This window comes from Apostichopus japonicus, chromosome 20, assembly GCF_037975245.1.
Source record: "Apostichopus japonicus isolate 1M-3 chromosome 20, ASM3797524v1, whole genome shotgun sequence".
Lineage (NCBI taxonomy): Eukaryota > Metazoa > Echinodermata > Holothuroidea > Aspidochirotida > Stichopodidae > Apostichopus > Apostichopus japonicus.
In genome coordinates, this window is record NC_092580.1 from 30,499,381 (window position 1) to 30,520,611 (window position 21,231).

The following is a 21,231-nucleotide window of genomic DNA, read 5'->3' on the forward strand; positions in this document are numbered from 1 at the left end:
ATGGTAACTGTCTTGAGAGATTTTTTGGCCTAATCTTGTTTAGTTTCTTATAGTTTCAGTAATGCAATTAGGTTTTTTTTTCAAACTTTATAGAAAGATTGTATAATTATAGAATATGGTGTAAAGTCACTTTAATAACTTTGTAAATATTATGATGTCCTAGAAATTAAATCTTCATGGACCATTAAAGTCTCTTTCATCAACTTGAAGTATGATGTTGTTAAAAGTAAAATATAATCCAATATCCTTGAGCCTTGATTGTATGAGCAGTTGGTAGTTCTGTTCTTCTGTGAATCTCCAAGTTGGTTAACATTTTTTTGTGCTATTTATAAAATTTTAAATATTTTGATTGCATGTGTTAGTTACAAATATACAGATAATATTTTTTACAAGTCGGAGACTCTTGTCTTTTTGCCATTCCGTCCTGTTCAAGATAGAAACAATTGACTATTATTTAGACATGACATGAAACAAAGGGTTAGGGTATGATCCAATTTTTCAAAATTTTGGTGAAAGTAATAAGCAAGTTATTATTTCTTTTGTATTTTTACAATGTCAATTTTGTATCAGTATCAATGTATCAGTTTCAATGAATTATATTTATGGATTTGTAGAAAATAACCAAAGTTTACACGAATGAATCATTGCAAGAAGGGATAACTCTTCACAGTGATTCCTTGTGAACTATTTATTTCAGTCAACAGTGCTGTAAGATTATGAAAATATATTTACCATCCAGTCAAATATAATTTCACTGCTTTCAGCAGAAGTAGCAGAAATCTAAATACTCAGGTGCCTTCTAATTTTAATAATTCATAATACTTAAAGGCTTCCAAAATCGTTAAATGTGAAGAAATTAAATAATGTAGATTTCTTTCTAACTTTTATAACTGTTCTTTTTGCTTTTTTTTGGTCAAGAAATTGGACTTAGCATATTGAACAATTATTCTTTTTCAGCCAAATCTTTTGTGGGCCATCTCACTCACATGTGAATATTATCAACCATCAATCACTCCAATTCAGAATAGATGCAGAAATGGAAATTTGCTATTATGAATTTTATCAGCAGTCTCATTCAACAGTTTCATTGAATTCAATTATATGTTTAATTTTTTAAGCATCAGAAATTAATAGACCAATTGGAAACGTCTCGTTCATATTTCTTAATGTTTCAACAGAGGCTGTATTCATTGGTCAATACATTAATTTATTAATAACGGGTTCTGCTTCAGTGAAGTATATTTGTATTTCTTTGTGAAGTAGGTAGCTATTAATATATCTGTGATTACTAACAATGTGCAATTTGAAAAAAAAAACCTTGAATTTCCAAAATCATGTCACTTCATTCCCAAGGTCCATTCATGTTGTTGTTATTGTTGACTTGGGTCACTATATTATCTCTCTTTTGGAAGTTTGTGTCTTGAGTCATAACTGTTACAAAACACTGGGTGTCACACCGGTCACCTCTAAATCAACTTGGTGCCTTATCTGTAGTTTTGCATTATATTTAATATCTTGAGATAAACAATTTTTGAAAGTTCAAAATTTTTAATAAAGTTTTGTGGCTCTTCAAATAATTTCTCTTTTGTACCCAAAACTAGTCATCATCTTCCACAAAATGTATACCTCAATCTTTTATTAAAACTTCCAATTTTTTTATATTTTTATTTATTAATTTAGCCATTATTAATATTTTTGTAAGAATATGATTCTTAAAACGTCGGTTTCTGGTGTCATCGTTTCGTCTAGAAATGAAACTTCTCAAGTGACACTCCAAAGCACAAATAATTGTCTATTACTTGGAAAGTCTGTTAAATATCAGGCATTGCTTTCAAGTAGGCTTGAAAACAAAGAATTCCATCAAATGTATTATGGTGGTTTTAATTGTTGAAACTGGTGCACCAACCATTTTATTTATGGACGAATATTTTCAGGGAAGAAAACTGATGCATGAACTTATTGACATATTGCTGGTTACTGTATCTGCTAATGTTTTCCTGTTTTATAAGAGCTTAAAAATGTTTTTCTATAATTTATGAACCAAAATATCCCTCCAAAATTATGATAATTTTATTTTGAATAAATATTGAGACTAAATGACTACAGTGTCATTTTTTCTCACAATAACACAAGGTCAAGTGTCGTTAAATTATTTCTTAAATGTCAGCGGGATTGTCTTCTACATCTGATAAAATTAACTTCCTTACAGTCTAAATTGTTCTGCCCAGTGGTTTTTCACCAATCCACCCCACCCCACAACCCCCTGCAAATAAATAACAATGATACTAAATAACCAGTTCGTAAAGAGCCAGTAGGTCTGATGGGAGGGAGGTGGCTGTCAGATGCAACTGAAAGCAGGTGAACTTGAGGGTATTTGTGGATGCAAAAAGTCAGCAACTTTACAGAAAATACCAGCTATGACTCCCCTGGTTTCAGCAAATTTGACCAGAATCCCTTATAAGAAAATGACACCAAATTAGCCAAGAGAGCAAAGCACACGATTTTATATAACAGCTGACTGAACATGTAACTCTAGTGAATTATAATTGTGAACTTTGTAACCAAACACTGGGGTGCCTCTCAATAACTCGGGAGGTTGACAACTGTTGAGTTGACAACTGATAAAAACTTCTTTATCTTACGTCAGTCTGGCTTTGAGCTCCAGATAAAGTCTTCAGCGTCAAAAGCTGAAATGAGTTTTGTATTTATGAAATGATTAACTAGCTTTGTATAAGGCATTTTGTTGTGGCAAGGAAAGAAGCATCTCTTGATGATATTAAGAGATCAGTGAACGATTAGTCCTATTGTGTCGACAACGTCAACACAAATTTCATCAGAATATTTAGAGCACCATGATGTAAGCAGCCAGAAAGTTGTCAAGTTAATGTTGCAATTTTGGTACAAGTATTTGGCCACTTGAAGGGAGGGGGAGCCAAAAGGGAGGGGAGCCAAAAGGGATAAGGAAGGGGGTGGGTGGGGAGTTAGTAGGGTGATGGGGCGGGGAACAAGTTTGAGGGAAAGGATCGTAAATGAGCTGCTGTTGGTTTTATCACCAGGCTTGATAAGGAACATGAGTTGAGAGATGCTTTCAGGAATATTGTAATTATGAGCTAATGGTTGCCCGTTAGGATAGACCTACATTTCTCCTATGCGTTAATGGCTGTTTGTTACGATAAACCCAACTTTCTCCTATGCACCAATGGCTGAGGGTTAGGATAGATCAACGTCTCTCTTATGCGTTAATGGCTGCCTGTTAGGATAGACCTATGTTTCTCCTTTGAGCTAATGGCTGCCTATTAGGATGGACCTACGTTTCTCCTATGCGTTAACAGCTGCCTGTTAGGATAGACCTACATTTCTCTTATGCATTAATGGCTGTCTGTTAGGATATACCTGTTTCTCCTATTAGCTAATGGCTGTCTGTTAGTATAGACCTACGTTTCTACTATGCGTTAATAGCTGCCTGTTTGGATAGACCTAACTTTCTCCAACTTCCAGCATGCTGCGTTGGTGATCTCCTTACTAGGAGAATTTGTGGAGTATGAAAAGTATAACTTGGTCTTGCCCACTGATCTGTACACTAACAGAGTTAGTGTACAGATCAGTGGTCTTGCCCCGAGGGATTGGGACTTCCTAATCTCAAACCAACAAATGATGAGAAAATATGTTTACACTGAAGATTTATTATCTTCTTTCAAAGGTCAATCAATATTAATAAAACAGAAATCCATCAGGCAGTGGCGGCGCCAAGGGGGGGGGGGGCTTGGGGGGCTTTAGCCCCCCCCCCCCCCACTGAAGTAGTCAGCCCCCCCATTAGCCCCCCCCCCCCCAACTGAAATAGGCAACAACCAAAAAAACCTCATTGAAACAATATAGCCCACCCAAATTTTGTCAGCCATAACGCAGTGCTACAATGGTCAATGGAAATTTAGATGAATTTTTCACATGATAATAGTCAGTGACTCAGTTGTGGTGCAGGAAGCCTTGTTTTGGTGACTGATAAAAACAATTCAGAATCCAGCTTTATCCGCCAGGTGTTGATGAGTTGTTTCTCAGGACTGCAAGCATAAAACATTCTACAATTTTGCATGTAGGCCTTTCCAGGATTGGAAAAAATTTCAAAAGGGGAGGGGGTCACCCCCTCCCCTTATACCCCTCCCCCAGGATGGCGATCACTCAATCTTGTAAGCCACCAAAAAAATGGCTCAGCCCCCCCTTAGCCTCCCCAACTAAAAATTCCTGGCGCCGCCACTGCCATCAGGCCATAACTATAAATGATCAGAGACCTGTTAATTCTGAAAACAGTTAACTGTAGATCTGAGAAGCTCCTAATAAAATATTGATTTGCATGAGTGGGGATATGTTTGACATTATGATCAATCTGTTCATAACACACTCATCAAGTCTACTGATCTTTCAATCACAATTGTACTCAAATGATATAGAACATAAAATGAAAAGATAGGAATATAATCCCCTAGATACACATATATATATATATTTATATATAACCATATATATTGTTTTAATGCCATCAATGCAAGCACCATTGTTTAGAACCACAAAGACTTGTTAGGAACCAAAAGGAAAGAAAGTGAGATGTGTCTTACTGCGCTCTAGATAACACGATTGACGATTGACGATTGATTATTAGTAGTGTTTGGTCATACTGCATAACTTCCTGGGTTGGTAACATAAATAAGACATCCAAGAAAGAGTTAGATGATACTGTTATACGGGCAGGTAGGGCTGTTGGGAAACGCTTGCCAATGGTTGATGGTAGTCGGGTTGATGATAAGCTTCATTCAGTTGTCAAGGATATCGATCACCCTCTCCACGCTCCATTAAATAATTGTATTATCCCTCGTAGTGGGGGATGAGACCTCCGAAGGCTCATACTAATCGTTACCCCTCATCTTTCATGGGACAAGCTGTTAAAATTTTTAATGCATCTTTTAATCGCTAATCTCTTGCCTTTGTCTTTCCTTCTTTCATTGGGTTCTTATCATATTTACCGTTTGTGATTTGTTTATACTTTTTATTCCTTGCCATTCTGTGAGCTTCGGCCCATCTGTTCCTGTTCCTTGTTATTAGCATTTCTTATGCTTTTATTGTCCTACTGTTTGTTCTCTTATTGTTGTATAGTATCGTTTTCATATCTTACTGTTTTATCTGCAAGCATGTAATTTCCCTATCGGATGCAATAAAGTTTATCTTATCTTATCTTACCCCGAAAGGTCTCCCTTATTTCTATTATGAAAATGGATATATTATTCTTTATCTTAATGTTTTATCTTCCTTTTGACCAGGTGCCCTGGGGTATTAGCCATCTAATAACCCCCCCCCCCTCCCTTTTTGTCAAGCCTGAATGAGACACCATACTTTCTATTTCTCATTATATATTGATAGTTATAACCAGATGACAAATAGTGGTTATGAAGATCATACTTCCTTGATGTGTATCACAATTATATTTGAGTAGCAAATGCTAACGCAAACTATGAACAATATAGTCTGTGCTCATCTGCTTCAGCAACACCAGACAGTAGAATGATAACCCAATGACAACCACTGCACTGGCACCAAGAAACAGCATGAAGATTAATTAATAGAGGTTAAGAGATAAGAATATTAAACTGTTTACTTAAAACCTTCAGATTTATCTGCTTACAGCAATAATCCTTGACATCTATAGACATTAACGTGTACAGCTTGTTGCAGATGACAAAATGACCTTATGTGGTTAGGTTTATATATCTTTAAAAAATGCCCACTCATGGCAAAATAACAACACAACCATGGTACATAAAATGTTCATTTCATCTTCTATACTGCATCCTATGACGACTACCAAATATTCATGGTTCCTGAATTTCGTCTCTGTCACTACACAGGCCAATTGAAAAATTGGACGGATTTTGTTTTCTTAACAATGAAAAACTTCAAAACTGAATAATTGATTATACACCATGTCATTAAATATAGTTATTTTATTGAACTTTACAAACATTCACCTACAAATTATTTCAATAGTACTTTTTTATAAGAATTAAAACATTCTTCTCATTCGAATATTTCCAATTTATAAATATATATATTTGTTATATAATTTACTGGCAGAAAAATGGCATGATTTAATACTGAAAAGTTGCATTATATTAACATAAATATCATTCTCATTTGGTCTCTTTGGCATCTGGCAATAGTTGTAAAATATTTTTAACTGAAAGACTAATTGATTAATAATACAGATAATACTTTTGCTGATAATAAAGAGAAAATTTATAGTTCTAATCTACCAACGTTGTTAAATGGAACCCCACAAAACAATTTAATTTATTTTGATAAGATTTTTAAATGTATATATTGATAATCATGTTACAAAGTCAATGCAAATATTTGTCACACAAATCAATGTTATCTCTGTTTATGCATTTTTTTTAACGGTTCGACTTATAATATAGATTTGACTGCGTGCATCTTATGGGCTTCGATTTGCCAGATATGTATGTTACTGGTATGCTATCAAGAATTAATTCAAATAATCTGTGGTGCGGAAGAAAAAAGAGAGAAGAAAAAGGAGAAATTATGGGCACATCTGGTGTTTCACATTCCACCATAAATTTCTTCATAGTAAGTTTAGAGTTATTGCGAAAGCTTTATCAATTACAATTTTTATATTTGCACAAACTAATATTGCATAATTTGCAGTACTCTTCTTGCTATTTGTTCAAAAGTTACAAGGAAGAGATATATTGCTATGTTATCATCATTATACAGAAAGGTAACAGAAAGTCACATGTTTAGTTAACGTTAACACCTGACACCAAAAGTATATCTACCTTTAACATCTTATACCACCATATACACCTGCATTTGCCACAATGCACCATTTATATTTCTCTTTAACACCTTGCACTAAAACACAACTACGTTTATATGACATCTTGCACATTTGACACATAGCACCATGTATTTTTTGCATAAAGTACCATGTATGGTTTTTATCTTAAACACCTTGCACCACAAAACACCTACGGTAACAGTTAGCATGGCACCAAGTACAACTATCTTTAGCACCATAGGTAGATTAGTTGCTTTGCACAAAATGTAATACAAATGCTAAGTAAACAGTTTGGACTGATTGGTAAAATGAAAAAGAAAACACAACTTAAAGTGAAAGACGTTATCTCTCTTAAAGACATGGAAAGAAGTGAATTGGAAAAGAAAAAAAATGCCCAAATGAAAAGCCTTAGGCTACTTTGACAGCAAACATTATGGAGGAAGTTTCAAGTAACTTTTCTTTCAAATTCAGAACTTTAAGAATAGTTCTAAAGTATGTATCACTTTTAGTAACATATTTGTACCTTATAACTCTATAGCTAACACATTGTACCATGTACCATACCACTAGTGCTAACACATTGTACCATGTACTGTACTACTAATGCTAACACATTGTACCTTGTACAACTAACATATTTTACCTTGTAACCCTATAGCTAACACATTGTACCTTGTAACCTCTATAGCTGACAAATTGTACCTTGTAACTCTATAGCTAACACACTGTGATATGTACCGTACCACTATTGCTAACACGTACCATGTACTGCTAGTGCTAACACATTGCGACATGTACTGTACCACTAGTGCTAACACATTGTACAATGTACTGTACCACTAGTGCTAACATATTGTACCTTGTAACTCTATAGCTAACACAATGTACCTTGTAACTATATAGCTAACACATTGTACCTTGTAACTCTATAGCTAACACATTGTACCTTGTAACTCTATAGCTAACACATTGTACCATGTACTGTGCTACTAATGCTAACACATTGTACCATGTACTGCACCACTAGTGCTAACATATTGTACATTGTAACTCTATAGCTAACACACTGTGACATGTACCGTACCACTAGGGCTAACACATTGTACCATGTAGTGTACTACTATTGCTAACACGTGCAATGTACCACTAGTGCTAATACATTGTGACATGTACCATACCACTAGTGCTTACACATTGTGACATGTATTGTACCACTAGTGCTAACATATTGTACCCTATTCCCCTATGGTTAACACATTGTACAATATATCTATATGTTTAACATAAAGTACCCTGCATCATTACGGTTAACACATTGCACCATTCATGTTAAGTCACTTTGAACATTGGTAACATTAATGTTTATACTATTTCCAACACAAAAATCACACCTATCATTAATGCCTTGCAAAATACATAATACATTTTCAACGATTTAAAGCAGCCTGCACCATCGAGAACCTCAAATTTAAATGCTCACATACAGTGCTCAATTTACTATTTAAAACTTTGTAACTAACCTTTAACACTTGAAAAGTTTATCCAAGAAATCTTACAATTTTACCAACATTTCCAGAATAAATTTAATGAATATTAGAGGAACTTTAAATCACTACTCTGCCACTAAAAATGAGGATATACCTGACAAGAACGAAACAAATTTCATTTCATTTTACTTTCCATCATGATTCACTATTTATGATTTTTGTTTGTTCTAAGTAGAGAAGTTTACAAGTTGAATTTATTTTCCAGCTTCTGGGCTGAACCTGATCTTACCAAATTAAGTTCAGAAGAAGTGTAGCACCAATGATAAACAACCCTAAGTCCTCACGAGATCGCAGATCAACCGCGTCGTTCATTTCTTACAACAACTTGACGGCTTATCTGGTAAGAGTTGGTTGCGTTCAAACAAGTGTCCCTAGAATTTGGAACCAGATGCTTCCGTTCACATTAAATAATACCACATAGCTTGTCACTGGGCCAATGGTATCAAATGGCGTTAGCATGACAACAATAAGATAAGATAAGATAAGTAAGATAAGTAGAACTTTATTACTCCAAAGAAGGAAATTAAGATCTTGCACATAAAATGTAAAAGACAGTACAAAAATATAGCTATGTTACAAATATGAAAAACAGGGAAAGAACGGAACGATAAAACATTAAACAATCGAACAATAAAACACACATAGGCAGGACCTAACGGCTCAAGTTATCATTGTAAAGCCTTATTGCACGTGGAATAAACGAATTGCGATGACGGTTTGTTCTCATGGGTGGGAGACGCAGTCTGCCAGTGCCCCTAGTTATGATATTATCGTGCAGATAACAGTGAAGCGGGTGATCATGGTCATTCCAAACAATGTCTAGTTTGTTTTGGAGCAAGCACACATAAATTTCCTCAACTGTTGATTGGGGGTCTCCAATGACTCTACCCGCTTTACGAATAATGCTGTCAATACGGTCTCTGTCAGTCCCCGTGGCGTTCCCGCCCCAACCGACGAGACAATACCGCCATACGCCACAGATAGTAGCGTTGTAAAAAATATCCATTATAGAAGTACGGACGTTAAAACTGGCCATTTTATTTAAACAATACAACCTGCTATTCAGCTTCTTGATTAGAGCATCCACCTGATCGCCCCAAGTTAAAGAATCGTTCAAGTGAACGCCAAGGTACTTGTAAGAGGACACCCTTTCAACTTCCATACTCTTGATAATGACAGGTGGTGGTGGGACAGTACTACGGCGAAAATCAATAACCATCTCCTTCGTTTTGGAGATATTCAATTGAAGAAAGTTGGTGTCACAGTAGTCCACGAATGACTGCAGCTGGCGGAGATATGCCTCATCATCATCACCATGGATGAGACCAGCCATGGCTGTATCATCAGCGAACTTGATGAGGGGGCACATCTCCTCCTGAGACCTACAGTCAGCCGTGTACAAAGTAAAGAGAAAAGGTGCAAGGACAGTTCCCTGGGGAGCTCCAGTGTTGGACAAAATTACACCTGACCGGCATGTAGGACCGAGACTAACAAACTGGGTTCTTTCTGTCATATAATTCATTATCCAGTTAATGAACCCATGAGGGATGTCCATTCTGATCAGTTTCTTTGTGAGAATGTGTGGCTGGATGGTATTAAAGGCGGAAGAGAAATCGAAAAACGTCACACGTGCAGAGGTGCCTTGTTGCTCTAAGTGAGAATATAACCACTGAAGTAGAACGAGGATTGCATCCTCGCAGCTACGACTGGCTTTGTAGGCAAATTGTAAGGGGTCTGAAAAAGGGGTGACCAAAGGCTTAAAGTGGTTCAAAAATAAACGCTCACAGACTTTCATGGGCACAGCCGTTAGGGCAATTGGGCGGAGGTCATTCATACACGATATGACCGGCCGCTTAGACACAGGAACTATCCTAGATTGCTTCCAGAGATGAGGCACCTGTCCCGTTTCAAAAGATAAATTGTAAATTTTAGTAAAAATATGAGCCAACTCTAGGGCACAATGTTTTAAAACTCTGGGTGAAACATTATCTGGTCCGGCAGCCTTTGATGGATGTAACTTTAAAAAATGCCTGCGAACCTCATTCTCTGACACTACTATGTTACAATTAGAATCTGTTAATGAAGTTTTCAAACCATGGAGTTCATCCGAAAAATCATGATCATCAAAACGGTTGTAAAATGTGTTCAAATGATTGGCATAGTCTGTGGTGATTGCAGGTAAGTGGCAAGATTTAGATTTATTGCTATAGCCACTCATAAGTCGGATACCGTCCCAAACACGTTTCATATTATTGTCTTTGAATAAGCCCTCGATCTTGTCACGGTAAGCGGATTTTTCTTCGGCGATCACCTTTTTGAGCTCCTTCTGTACCTCTTTCAATGCATTTGTGTCACCTTTTTTGAAGAGTCCTTTCTTCTTGTTGATAATTACCTTCACCCTCTTCGTAATCCACGGTTTATTATTCGGGAAGATCTTAACCTGCTTCGATGGGATGGTATTCTCGACGCAGAATGAAATGTAATCACTTATTGTCTGGGTTAGCTCGTGCACGTCAGCGCTGGCCTCCACGAATATATCCCAGTCGGTAGAGTCCAACTCTGCCCGGAGATGGTCAATAGAGGCATTATTCCACTGCTTTACTGCTATTGTTCGGGGTTTCTCCCTTTGTATCTTGGGTCTATAGCGAGGCACCAGATTGACAAGGTTGTGATCGGCTTTTCCGAGTTTGGGTAATTGAATGGACAGGTAAGCATCTTTGACATTCGTGTACAATAGGTCCAGGATAGCTGCATCTCGGGTCGGGCATTTAATCTGTTGGTAGTAGTTCACGCTACTCCTTTTAAGATTACAGTGATTGAAGTCGCCATTGATAATAGTTAAAGCATCTGGGGCCATGGTCTCAAATTGATCAATAATGTCAACAAGTTCTGATGCTGCCGATTTGGCCACGTTACGATTTGGCACATAAACAGTATGAACAATCGCATGCGAAAACTCTCTAGGCAAGTAATAAGGGCGTAGACTAACAGTTAGAACTTCGATATTCGGTGAACACGAATGGCGCTTGATGAGTGCATTGTTCTGGTGGCACCATTTCTCATTTACGTAAATACATACACCACCCCCTTTTCCTTTGCCAGATTGGGCAGTCCGATCCCCCCGTAATAGTTTAAATCCATCGATTGAGACATATGAGTCGTTATGATGATCTGTAAGCCAGGTTTCGGTGAAGGACAGTATGCTAGCGTTACGGAATTCGTGGAAATATTTACAGTTAGCAGAAATCTCGTCAATTTTGTTGGTCAGTGATTGTACATTACCCATTACGATGGCTGGTAAATAGGGCTTGTGCTTCAGTCTCTGCATTCTCTTTCGCACGCCTCCTGCTTTGCCGCGTTTCCGTTTGCGAACTTCCTTGGGGATCGATATGTCCGCACTGAGTAAACGTTGTAGGTCGCCGTGTATAGGCTTACTACGCAGTGCATAGAGTTCGGCTGTAGTGTATCGGATACTGACAGGTGGCAAACAATTCTCCATTTCCCCGAAACAAGGATATAATATCGAGAGAAGCATGAGTAACATGATCGTCCATGTGGTAGAATCCATCCTGTATGTGTGAGTATAAGTAACTTTACGATATAGACAGTGAAAAAGACGGTAAACAGACGAGAACAAGTGCAAGCGTGTCGCCACTAGAGCAGCGCCGTCAATGTCCAAATATTACAACAATACTACAGAACGAGAGCATGACTAGTAGGACGATAGAATTACATTGATTGTGAAAGCCCTGATTCCCTCCACACAGCTCCAACGGTTGCTTCGGCACACACCCCTCGTTGACCTCCTGTATGAATACTGATACTGTATATGGGTGATTCTGGGCATACGTGCATGGACCACAGCTCGAAAGATCGGGGCAGTTCTCCGTCGGGTTGCACCAACCGTAGATGGCCACAAAGTAGTGACCCGGAAAGAAATCGGGGTCTGAGTATCTCAAACTGATGCTCCTCCTCTCGACGGATGCCAACTTCCAAGAATGGTCCGATATACTCGGCTGTTCGATGGACCGCGAAACGATCAGTTCGGGCCAAGCGTAGTCGGTCGGGCAGGCTTTCGGGTCCACGCAGTTCGTCAGGAGGACCTCGATGTTGGAACAGCTGCTGGGCACGCAGAATCGATAGTAGTCGTATCCGTTCACCGAGAGGGTCCCCGGCAGAGTGCCGTTTAACGAGATCTCTGAATGTGGATGGACCGATGTCACAGTTGTCACGTAGACGGAAAACCGAGCATCTGTCAAAAATCGAGAGAACACAAAGCGTTACGAGGGAAGAGTACTTTTCACGATAGTCTTCGTTATAACTCGGATAAACCTGTCGGGCTGACCTACAGTTGGCAAGAAGATACTGCAGAGGGTTATAGTAAGGATCTTATACATGAGGGCATGTGAGGGCCTTGTGGTCAAGTGGTTATGGCAGTTGACTTGTGATCTAAGGATTACAGGTTCGAGTCCTGGCCAGATCATTGCGTTGTGTCCTTGGGCAAGGCACTTTATCTCCATTGCCTCTCTTCACCCAGGTGTATAAATGGGGACTTGCGAGGTGACTTGTAAATATAGTTGCGTGTGACGATTTGTGGCTGCACCCTATGGGAAGTCCCCCGGGGAACACGTAGTTATGGTGCACAGTGGTGCCCCAGGAGAGATTGATTGAATTGTGCACACTTTGGTGTGTAGGTGTGTCAAGTTACCAATGACCAGGGTTGTAAAGTCGTGTGAGAGGGCCTTGGCCCTGAACAAGACTGTAAACCTAAATAATAAAAATAAATAAATAGTGATGTGCGTGATGATCCTGTGAGTTAATTGTCTGATGCTACTCGACTTGCATTGTGTGATGTACTACAAAATATCATGACAGTGGGTGCATGTCAATATATCGATACAAGGGGTTTATCATGTCTATGATTTGTAGAAGAAACCAGCCGAGAACCCAGCAGACTTTGTTAAGTATTTGTCACTATCTGAGCGTTTCTGAATCAGCTTATCCCATGACCATGGAAGCCACTGTACTGTACATATCATTTATCTGATTCAACGTACAAATTTAAAATGTGATCAGATTTCTACCATGGCAAACTTTGGAATATTTTTCATCTAGAGTTCTCAAGATTTCTTGAGTCCATGGGAAGGAGGGGTGAGGGTTTTAGAAGAAGGGTCGGGGTATTAGCCATAATTTCCATGTCCCCCACCAGATGAACAACTAAAGTAATAAATAAATCTCCTAAAAATACATGTAAGTAAATGAAGTATTGTAAAATTTCTCAATTTTTCTCAATTTCCCAAATTCTCAAAAGGAAGTGACATTTTACATGTATGTTAAATTGCTGTACTTTTATTTACCAGTGTATCCCGTATCAACGTCATCTCCACAATAGGCATGTACTCCAATATAGAAGGTCCCAGTAGTAAACTCTGGGTCCCAGCTTGAGATGACCAAATCTTCACTGCCCCAATCATAAGAGGACCAAGCCAAACTGCTGTAGGTAGGGTACAGGTTCGGGCTCTTGCTCACATATAAGTTAGGTTCACCCTCAATGACGTCAACCTGTCGAATTATCAAAGAGTATATACATAGGTCTGTAGGTGTCTTCAAGGTGTATATCACTATTGTGCAAACATAAACAATAACAACATCATCATAATAATAATCATAACAATGATGAAAATAATGATAATAATAATAAAAATAATTTAAAAAAAATCATAAAAATAACAATACTAATAATAAATAAATAAAATAATACTCCAAAACTCATCTTGGTTTGAGTATTCACAAATATCGATGCTTACCTTTCTCCAATCCACATAGCCAGCCAGCCAACCAACCGACCTAAAAACTCCCCGGTTACACTAAACCTTCTAAGATTGCAGAGCTACGCAACATACATACTTTTAATACCTAAATATATTTTTAACTGTGTACCTTTGTTTCATACATTACACACATACCGTGTTTGTGTTTGCATTCATACAATCTGTTCCAAGATAAGCAGGATAATCAAAGACACTAATAAGAATACAGTGTACATGCAGTAGAGTGGTAATCTAATCTCTTTTATCACATTCAGTCTCTGCCATGTTGGAGATTAACCTTCATATCCTTGAACACACATGCAGTGACAAATAAATGACCAAGTATCATCTACATTAATATTTCATCATCAGTCAAAGTGCAAATGTATACAGACATCATGACTTTGGAGTTCACTGTGGAAAGTTTCACAGTTGGCAGTAGGACCGATCCATTTCAAGTTTGCTCAAAGGTATTCTTAATTTCTTACTTACACATAACGTCATGAACACAAAGAAAAATATGAAAAGTGTGAAAAGGAGAATTTGTTGAAATAATAAATTCTCACAACAAGTGATATCGGCAAAATATTCTAAGCTTGTAGATCATGCAATAAAATTTCTCGGTGTGTTAGAAGGTTTAATCTCAGAACACAACTCATAAATGAAGGCCAGATTTTCACATCTAAATGCAATTTGTACTGGCATATAACACAAATGATCTACGGGCTAGAGAATTTAGATCAACTTGTAATCATAAACCGTTCTGGTTTACGTCTTGCACTGTGAACCACCATACTACTGTCAACTGGGATCCTGAACTGATGCAAAGCAATTAAGGAAAAAACTGTAAACAAGTAGTTTCATCCGGTCAGTAAAGGTCAGTTTGGACCAAGGAGTTACTGACACGCCTGACGGAACAATTATGCAACAGGGCTGTGTTCATGTGACACAGTGGTATCTCTAGTTGCAAGTGACCGAAGGATCCCTTATCCTCTCATTCAAGGACTTCTGGATCTTGAAAGCTTGGAAAGCATTCATGACATGAAAGTACATGTATGCATACTACTTTGTGACTGATAGGTTTAAGAGATATATGATAGTGGGAAGATAAAAGACAAGCCCCTACAAAGAGAAGAGGAAGGGAGAGGTTGTCGGGTGCGGTGCAGAAGGGGAATGCCCCAAGAAAACTTTTTAGTATTCCAATTATCAGACTGCAAAAATGTTTTGTACAGGGATGTTATGGTTTGTACGTACTAACTTACCAATCCCCACCCTCATCCCATCTTGAATTAATTGCTTCTCATGACTTTTGGTAACTTTAACTGACAGAGTAACTGCCGAACAAAAGTTACATAAAACCCGAGACAAGTTATTAAGCATTTTGTACACATTTTGAAACAAATATCATATCCCTTGTGGCCTTCTCCTCCCAATTTCTCATGTTGTCTAAAAACTGAGCAAACTTCTGGTAACATCAGAGCATTTTGCATTTCACTTATCCCTCACCCTCATCCCATCTTCAATTAATTGCTTCTCATGACTTTTGGTAACTTTAACTGACAGAGTAACTGCTGAACAAAAGTTACATAAAACCCAAGACAAGTTATTAAGCATTTTGTACACATTTTGAAACAAATATCATATCCCTTGTGACCTTCTCCTCCCAATTTCTCATGTTGTCTAAAAACTGAGCAAATTTCTGGTAACATCAGAGCATTTTGCATTTCACTTATTCTAATCTCTTTAATACTTGATAAAAAGATTAGATTATAAAACTCACCTGGATACGTAGGTCTTGACATGGCTCTGAGACATCTATCTTATAATATGCATACTCATTACACTTAGCAATCTGATTCACCAGTCTTTGGCCGAAGGTCAGCTCGTTGTGCTGCTGTGCTTCTGTTAATCTGACGCACGACGGTACCAGAGCAGCCACCAGCACAAACGATAAAATAGGTGCCAGACGTTTAGTCTCCATCTTGAAAACCCTATAAAAAAAGAAAGAAATGCAAACCCAATATTTGAAAGATCAAAGGAAAACAACTCAATTTGAAATATAGAGATCTATAATGTTAAAGAATAAAGTCTGTTTGAATACAAGTTCATGTTCATCATGATGCAAAAGTGAACCGGATTCTATGCAAAAGTTTCAAGTTTCTTGAGCTCTAGTATACATACATGTATACCTCCAGAGTTATGTGCAATGATGACTTCTTGCTTGCACTCATAAGATTCAGGACTAGAATTTCACAAATTTTGGCCAAAGACAGTTTGTGAGAAGGATAATATTTACTGGATTATAAGCAGTAGCATACTTTTGGTATGGAAATCCTGCCTATTTTGTTACATATCATGTCTTTTATGATTACTTTTAGAGTGATATGCAAGTGCATTTTTCTGGCAAAGGGTGAAATCCAGCATCCAGCATTTAGTCAGTAAATATAGCACGATCTTTAAAGCCAGCTGGGATTGCTTTTGAATGCAAACTATTGACTATTCACCATTGTATTTATATTATGTGGAATTAAATCAAACTCATTATTGACCATAGGACCAACTTGGTCCAATTTCCAGTCATATGCCACAATCAAAACCAGCATTTCCTCAGAGGTGCTCCCAACTTGTATACGGCATAAAACTTAACCCACAAATTTATGGATCTCATATACTGTAACTAACACAAGTCTGAGCTCTACTTTCAAACTGGAATTTCAGCTTCAGAATAATGATAATCATGATAAAACTAATTTTAACCATAAATTGTAGATTCCAAATTGGCAGAGTCTGACGGTTATGGATGACTTGCGTTATCTGATACCTGTTAAGGTGATCAGAAATTTCATGAAATGATGAATTTGGCAGTTTCTTTAATAAAGGATTTAATAATGGTGTCCGAGGGACCGTGCAGTGTAATATGGTATCAGCAATCAACGTTTTTTTTTCACCTGCAGTTTACAAGGTTCACTGTACAGCACTATAATTTGAGTACTAGTATCGGAATATGGATAGTAGCCTACTTTCAATTTAAGGGCTCTTTTCTGGGCAGAAAACAGTGAAAATACTACAACATTATAAACATATATTTGAACAACGTTGTTCAAAGTTTGTGACTGATAGTAATGTTTCGTTCTAAAATATTATTTGAAGTACAATTTAAATGTTGAAAACTGCAGACTGCCGTGGGGATTGGAATGCTTTGCCATCAGACATTGTGCATGCACCGGCCTAGCTGTTTCAAAACTTTAAAAAACAAGCTTACTAACTCTTGTTTTGTTAACTAATAAGTTATACTCTTACTCATACTTGGTTGGCGTTTATGTCCTTTACTTTAGTATATGATTTTTGCCGATTTAACACATCTCCAGATTCAGATGTGGTGCGGAATTCTCCTCATGCACTGCCAGAAGCCCTCCCAATTAAGCGAAAACCCAAAATGTCAGTATATTTTATCTCCTCTTCCACAACTGTGATCAATTTTGTGTAGCATTCTTGATCAGGCTCTGAAGTATACCTCATGTAAAATATATTGGTTCACATGGATATATGCTACTTGCTAGTATGTTTTTCCACATGTTGTAGCCTAGTCTATAGTAATTTAAGCATTTTGCGATGTGATTCTGGATAAAATATTCTCTGCAAAGCAAGATGTTTTCATTGTCTTCGGACGTAATGAGATAGCAATATAATGGTAGTGTAGTTTAATGAATTCTGGAATCTCGAATCGCCAAATACCCCCTCCTTTACCTCATGTACATGTGCAACGTTAGGGGTCTCTGTCTGAACAAACAATAGCTTGCAAGGCAGCCTAGACCCTGGGTAACAAAAGCACCATCAATGCGTCACATTGACAGTTCTTCTAGGGCAATAATTTGGGTACGTAGGGTCTAGCCTTGGGAATTGGAACACTACGTTGGAGGACTTGTTTAGCCAGGCTAAAAAGGAGATCCCATCCGTGGGCTACGACCTAGCCTACGCCTAACTTAGAGTCAGACCTGGGAGTGGGACCTAAGCTAGATTACAGTAGGCTGATTAGGTCGACTGCTTTCAAGTCGAGATCTCTTGAAGCAATCATCAATAGCATATACATGATACAAATAGGATATTACCTTGGTAATGTCTAATGCGTCGGTGAAGACTAAACCAGTCATAAAGAAGCAATTATTGAGCACCGATTGTGGCTATCACCGCCTCATTAAACACGAAGCGCAATATTATCAATCAGTTTCACGAGAAATCACTGATTGCTTAGATGAATTGACGCCAGCGAACAGTACAGTAACCTGGTTAATTATTACAAACGATTATTCTCGATTATCTAATAATAACATAGCACTACGGAGTACACGAACGACCATGCAGTTTCTGCTTCTGCTTCTGTAGGTTCTCGGGTATCACAACGAGGATGTTGGTGTGCAGCGCAGCAGAGCTAATAATAATGCGTGGGCAATCTTGTCTTAACCCCTCAAGACTAGGGCTCTCTTTAACGGCCAAGGATAATGTATTCCAGTCTTTTATGGTCCTAGGATTAATAGCTATACTGAAAAGCACGATGATTGTGTAGAATTTTAGTATAGCGACCACGCCTCTCTGGTTTCAAGAAGGGATTAGTCTCGTTTGGGACTGCAATTAGGCCATAAATAATTTGGTAAAAGAGCATAAGTCTGGCTCTTCCTTCTTTCTGTGAGGGGCAGGGGCGTCAATCCGATTTGAAACGTGGGGGGGGGGGGGGGACGGAATCGATTCGAGTATTCCGGCCGTAAGTAGTCAGGTGGCTTAGCAACTTTAACGTTACCGGCCGGACAAAAGTACCAAATTTGGCATGGAGTTTCTTTTCGACCTATCTATCGATTTTATCCGTGGAACCCACTTTATGGGTTCCGATTTTTCAAGATGGCGACCAAAATCCAAGATGGCCGCCAGGAAAAAAGGAAATGTCATATATCTGGCTGTAAAAATCGAAGATGAACAAATGAGGGGTCAATTCAGATGTTTCCGGGGTCACTGAAACAGATGATGACCATGGCATGTTGCTTGACTAACCCACTTCCAAGATGGCGGCCAAAATCCAAGATGGCCCCCAGAAAAAAGGAAATGTCATGTATCTGGCTGTAAAAATCGGAGATGAACAAATGAGGGGTCAATTAAGGTGTTTCAAGTGGGGGCGGCAACAATTCATACAGTTGATAAGGTTCGTAATTTGGGTATTATTTTTGATAAAAGTCTTTCACTTGACTTACATGTTGCAAATGTGTGTAGAAAAGCAAATTTTAGTATTCATAAGCTTTGGCATATTCGTAGTTACTTGGATGATACCTCATGTAAATCACTTGTTCATGCATTTGTTACGTCACACATAGATTACTGCAATTCATTATACTGTAACTTACCTTCACATCTCATAGATAAACTTCAGAAAATCCAAAATGCTGCTGCCAGACTTGTAACGGGTACTTCCAAATATGATCATATAAAACCCGTCCTACATAACTTGCATTGGCTTCCAGTTAGAGAAAGAATATCTTATAAGATTTTATTACTCACTTTTAAATGTATTTACAATATTGCACCGCAGTACCTTTGTGATTTAATTTCTCTTTACACTCCCTCTAGACCGTTGCGTTCCTCGTCCGCTCTGCTTTTAACTGTTCCTAACATAAGAACTGCAAAATTTGGACCGAGATCTTTCAGCTATGCTTCGCCTGTTTTATGGAATTCACTCCCTGAGGTTTTAAGAAAAATTGAAAGTTTTACCCTTTTTAAATCCAAACTTAAGACGCATTTGAATATATATATGTTATAGTATTTGCGCTTTATAAGGAACCATAATAATAATAATAATAATAATTTCCGAGCTCACTGAAACAGATGATGGTCATGGTATGTTGCTTGGGCCACCTACTTCCAAGATGGCGGCCAGAATCCAAGATGGCCCCCTGGAAAAAAGGAAATTTCATATATATTCATTCCCAAGACCCCCTGTTCCCTTTTTTGATCGGGACCATCAAACCTTCCGTCCTCCAACGTGTAAATGAAACCGGGCTAGCACCCTGACTATATGTTATGGCTGGTATTCTAATTGTGTCACTTTGGTTCAGGAAGACACTTAGGACTTATTGGGGAACTTTGAGGTGTGATCGACCGTGGATAGACACTGTCGCAAACCCGTTATTATATGGGAGTTACGAGTGTCATGTAAGACTGATTACATTGAGTCAACTATATAATAGGGTAACTTGAGGTAAAACCGACCAGATGTGAATACCGACTCATTGAGAGATTTTGTACGATTGTGCACCCTTCATAAACACAACGTCAATTGTGCGAACAACACACGCTAAGCAGGTCACTAGGCATCTGAGGTATTTAAGTCGTTCTTTTCGAACCTGTACCCCAGGGCTACTGTTAGCGAGGATCTCCAGGAAGACTCGTAGTCTGGTATAGAAAAGGCCCCCCCCCCCCACTCATAGTAAAACTATAGCTTGGGTTCGAATCTCTCCGTTGGTGAGCTCTGGACAGCGGTAGCAGCGATGAAGAAGGGAAAGTCCCCGGTCCCGATGGCCTCCCTGCTGAGTTCTATATGACCTTCTGGGAGGTTCTCGGTGGGGACTTTAGAGACGTGTTCGCTACCGCTTTCCAGTTGAATTACATGAGCCAAACACAGAGGGCTGGAAATATTGTTCTCCTCCCAAAGTCAGGAGACCCTTTGGACCCTAATAGGTGTACAATAACGCTGTTAAATCTTGACTACAAAATCCTGGCCAAAGCATTAGGAAATCGCTTAGCGGATGTGATGCCGGATATTGTAGGTCCTCTCCAGACTTGCGCTGTGCGAGTCCTTCGGATTCGTTGGGTCTCGTTACTATATAAGGACGTCACGAGCATGGTCACTGTTAACGGATTTACTTCTGGTCCCATCCCGGTTCGAAGGGGAGTCCGTCAGGGTTGTCCCCTCTCCCCGTTGTTGTATGTTCTCTTCAGCGAAACGCTCAGTACCTCGCTGAACAGATGCTTGGGGTTTCGACCTTTC

The 21,231-nt window shown here is 38.4% G+C and overlaps 1 protein-coding gene across 1 annotated transcript; it reads right to left on the reverse strand.

The window, feature by feature from the left end:
- Nucleotides 1-4,811: 4,811 nt before the first annotated feature.
- Nucleotides 4,812-18,482, reverse strand: LOC139960887 (uncharacterized). Its single transcript, XM_071959560.1, has 5 exons — nt 18,311-18,482; nt 15,982-16,192; nt 13,749-13,953; nt 12,070-12,643; nt 4,812-8,856 (listed from the first exon to the last, which is right to left on the reverse strand). Exons 2-5 carry the CDS (start codon nt 16,180-16,182, stop codon nt 8,844-8,846), a joined length of 993 nt encoding a protein of 330 aa, XP_071815661.1. The 5' UTR covers nt 16,183-16,192; nt 18,311-18,482; the 3' UTR covers nt 4,812-8,843.
- Nucleotides 18,483-21,231: the final 2,749 nt, after the last annotated feature.

Excerpts from the sequence above, each read along its gene's own strand:
- LOC139960887 (XM_071959560.1), bottom strand. The coding sequence starts at position 16,182 with ATGGAGACTAAACGTCTGGCACCTATTTTATCGTTTGTGCTGGTGGCT. Across the intron at positions 13,954-15,981 it reads GTCAAGACCTACGTATCCAG|GTTGACGTCATTGAGGGTGA; the intron begins GTGAGTTTTATA and ends ATAATTCGACAG. Across the intron at positions 12,644-13,748 it reads CGTTGATACGGGATACACTG|ATGCTCGGTTTTCCGTCTAC; the intron begins GTAAATAAAAGT and ends GATTTTTGACAG.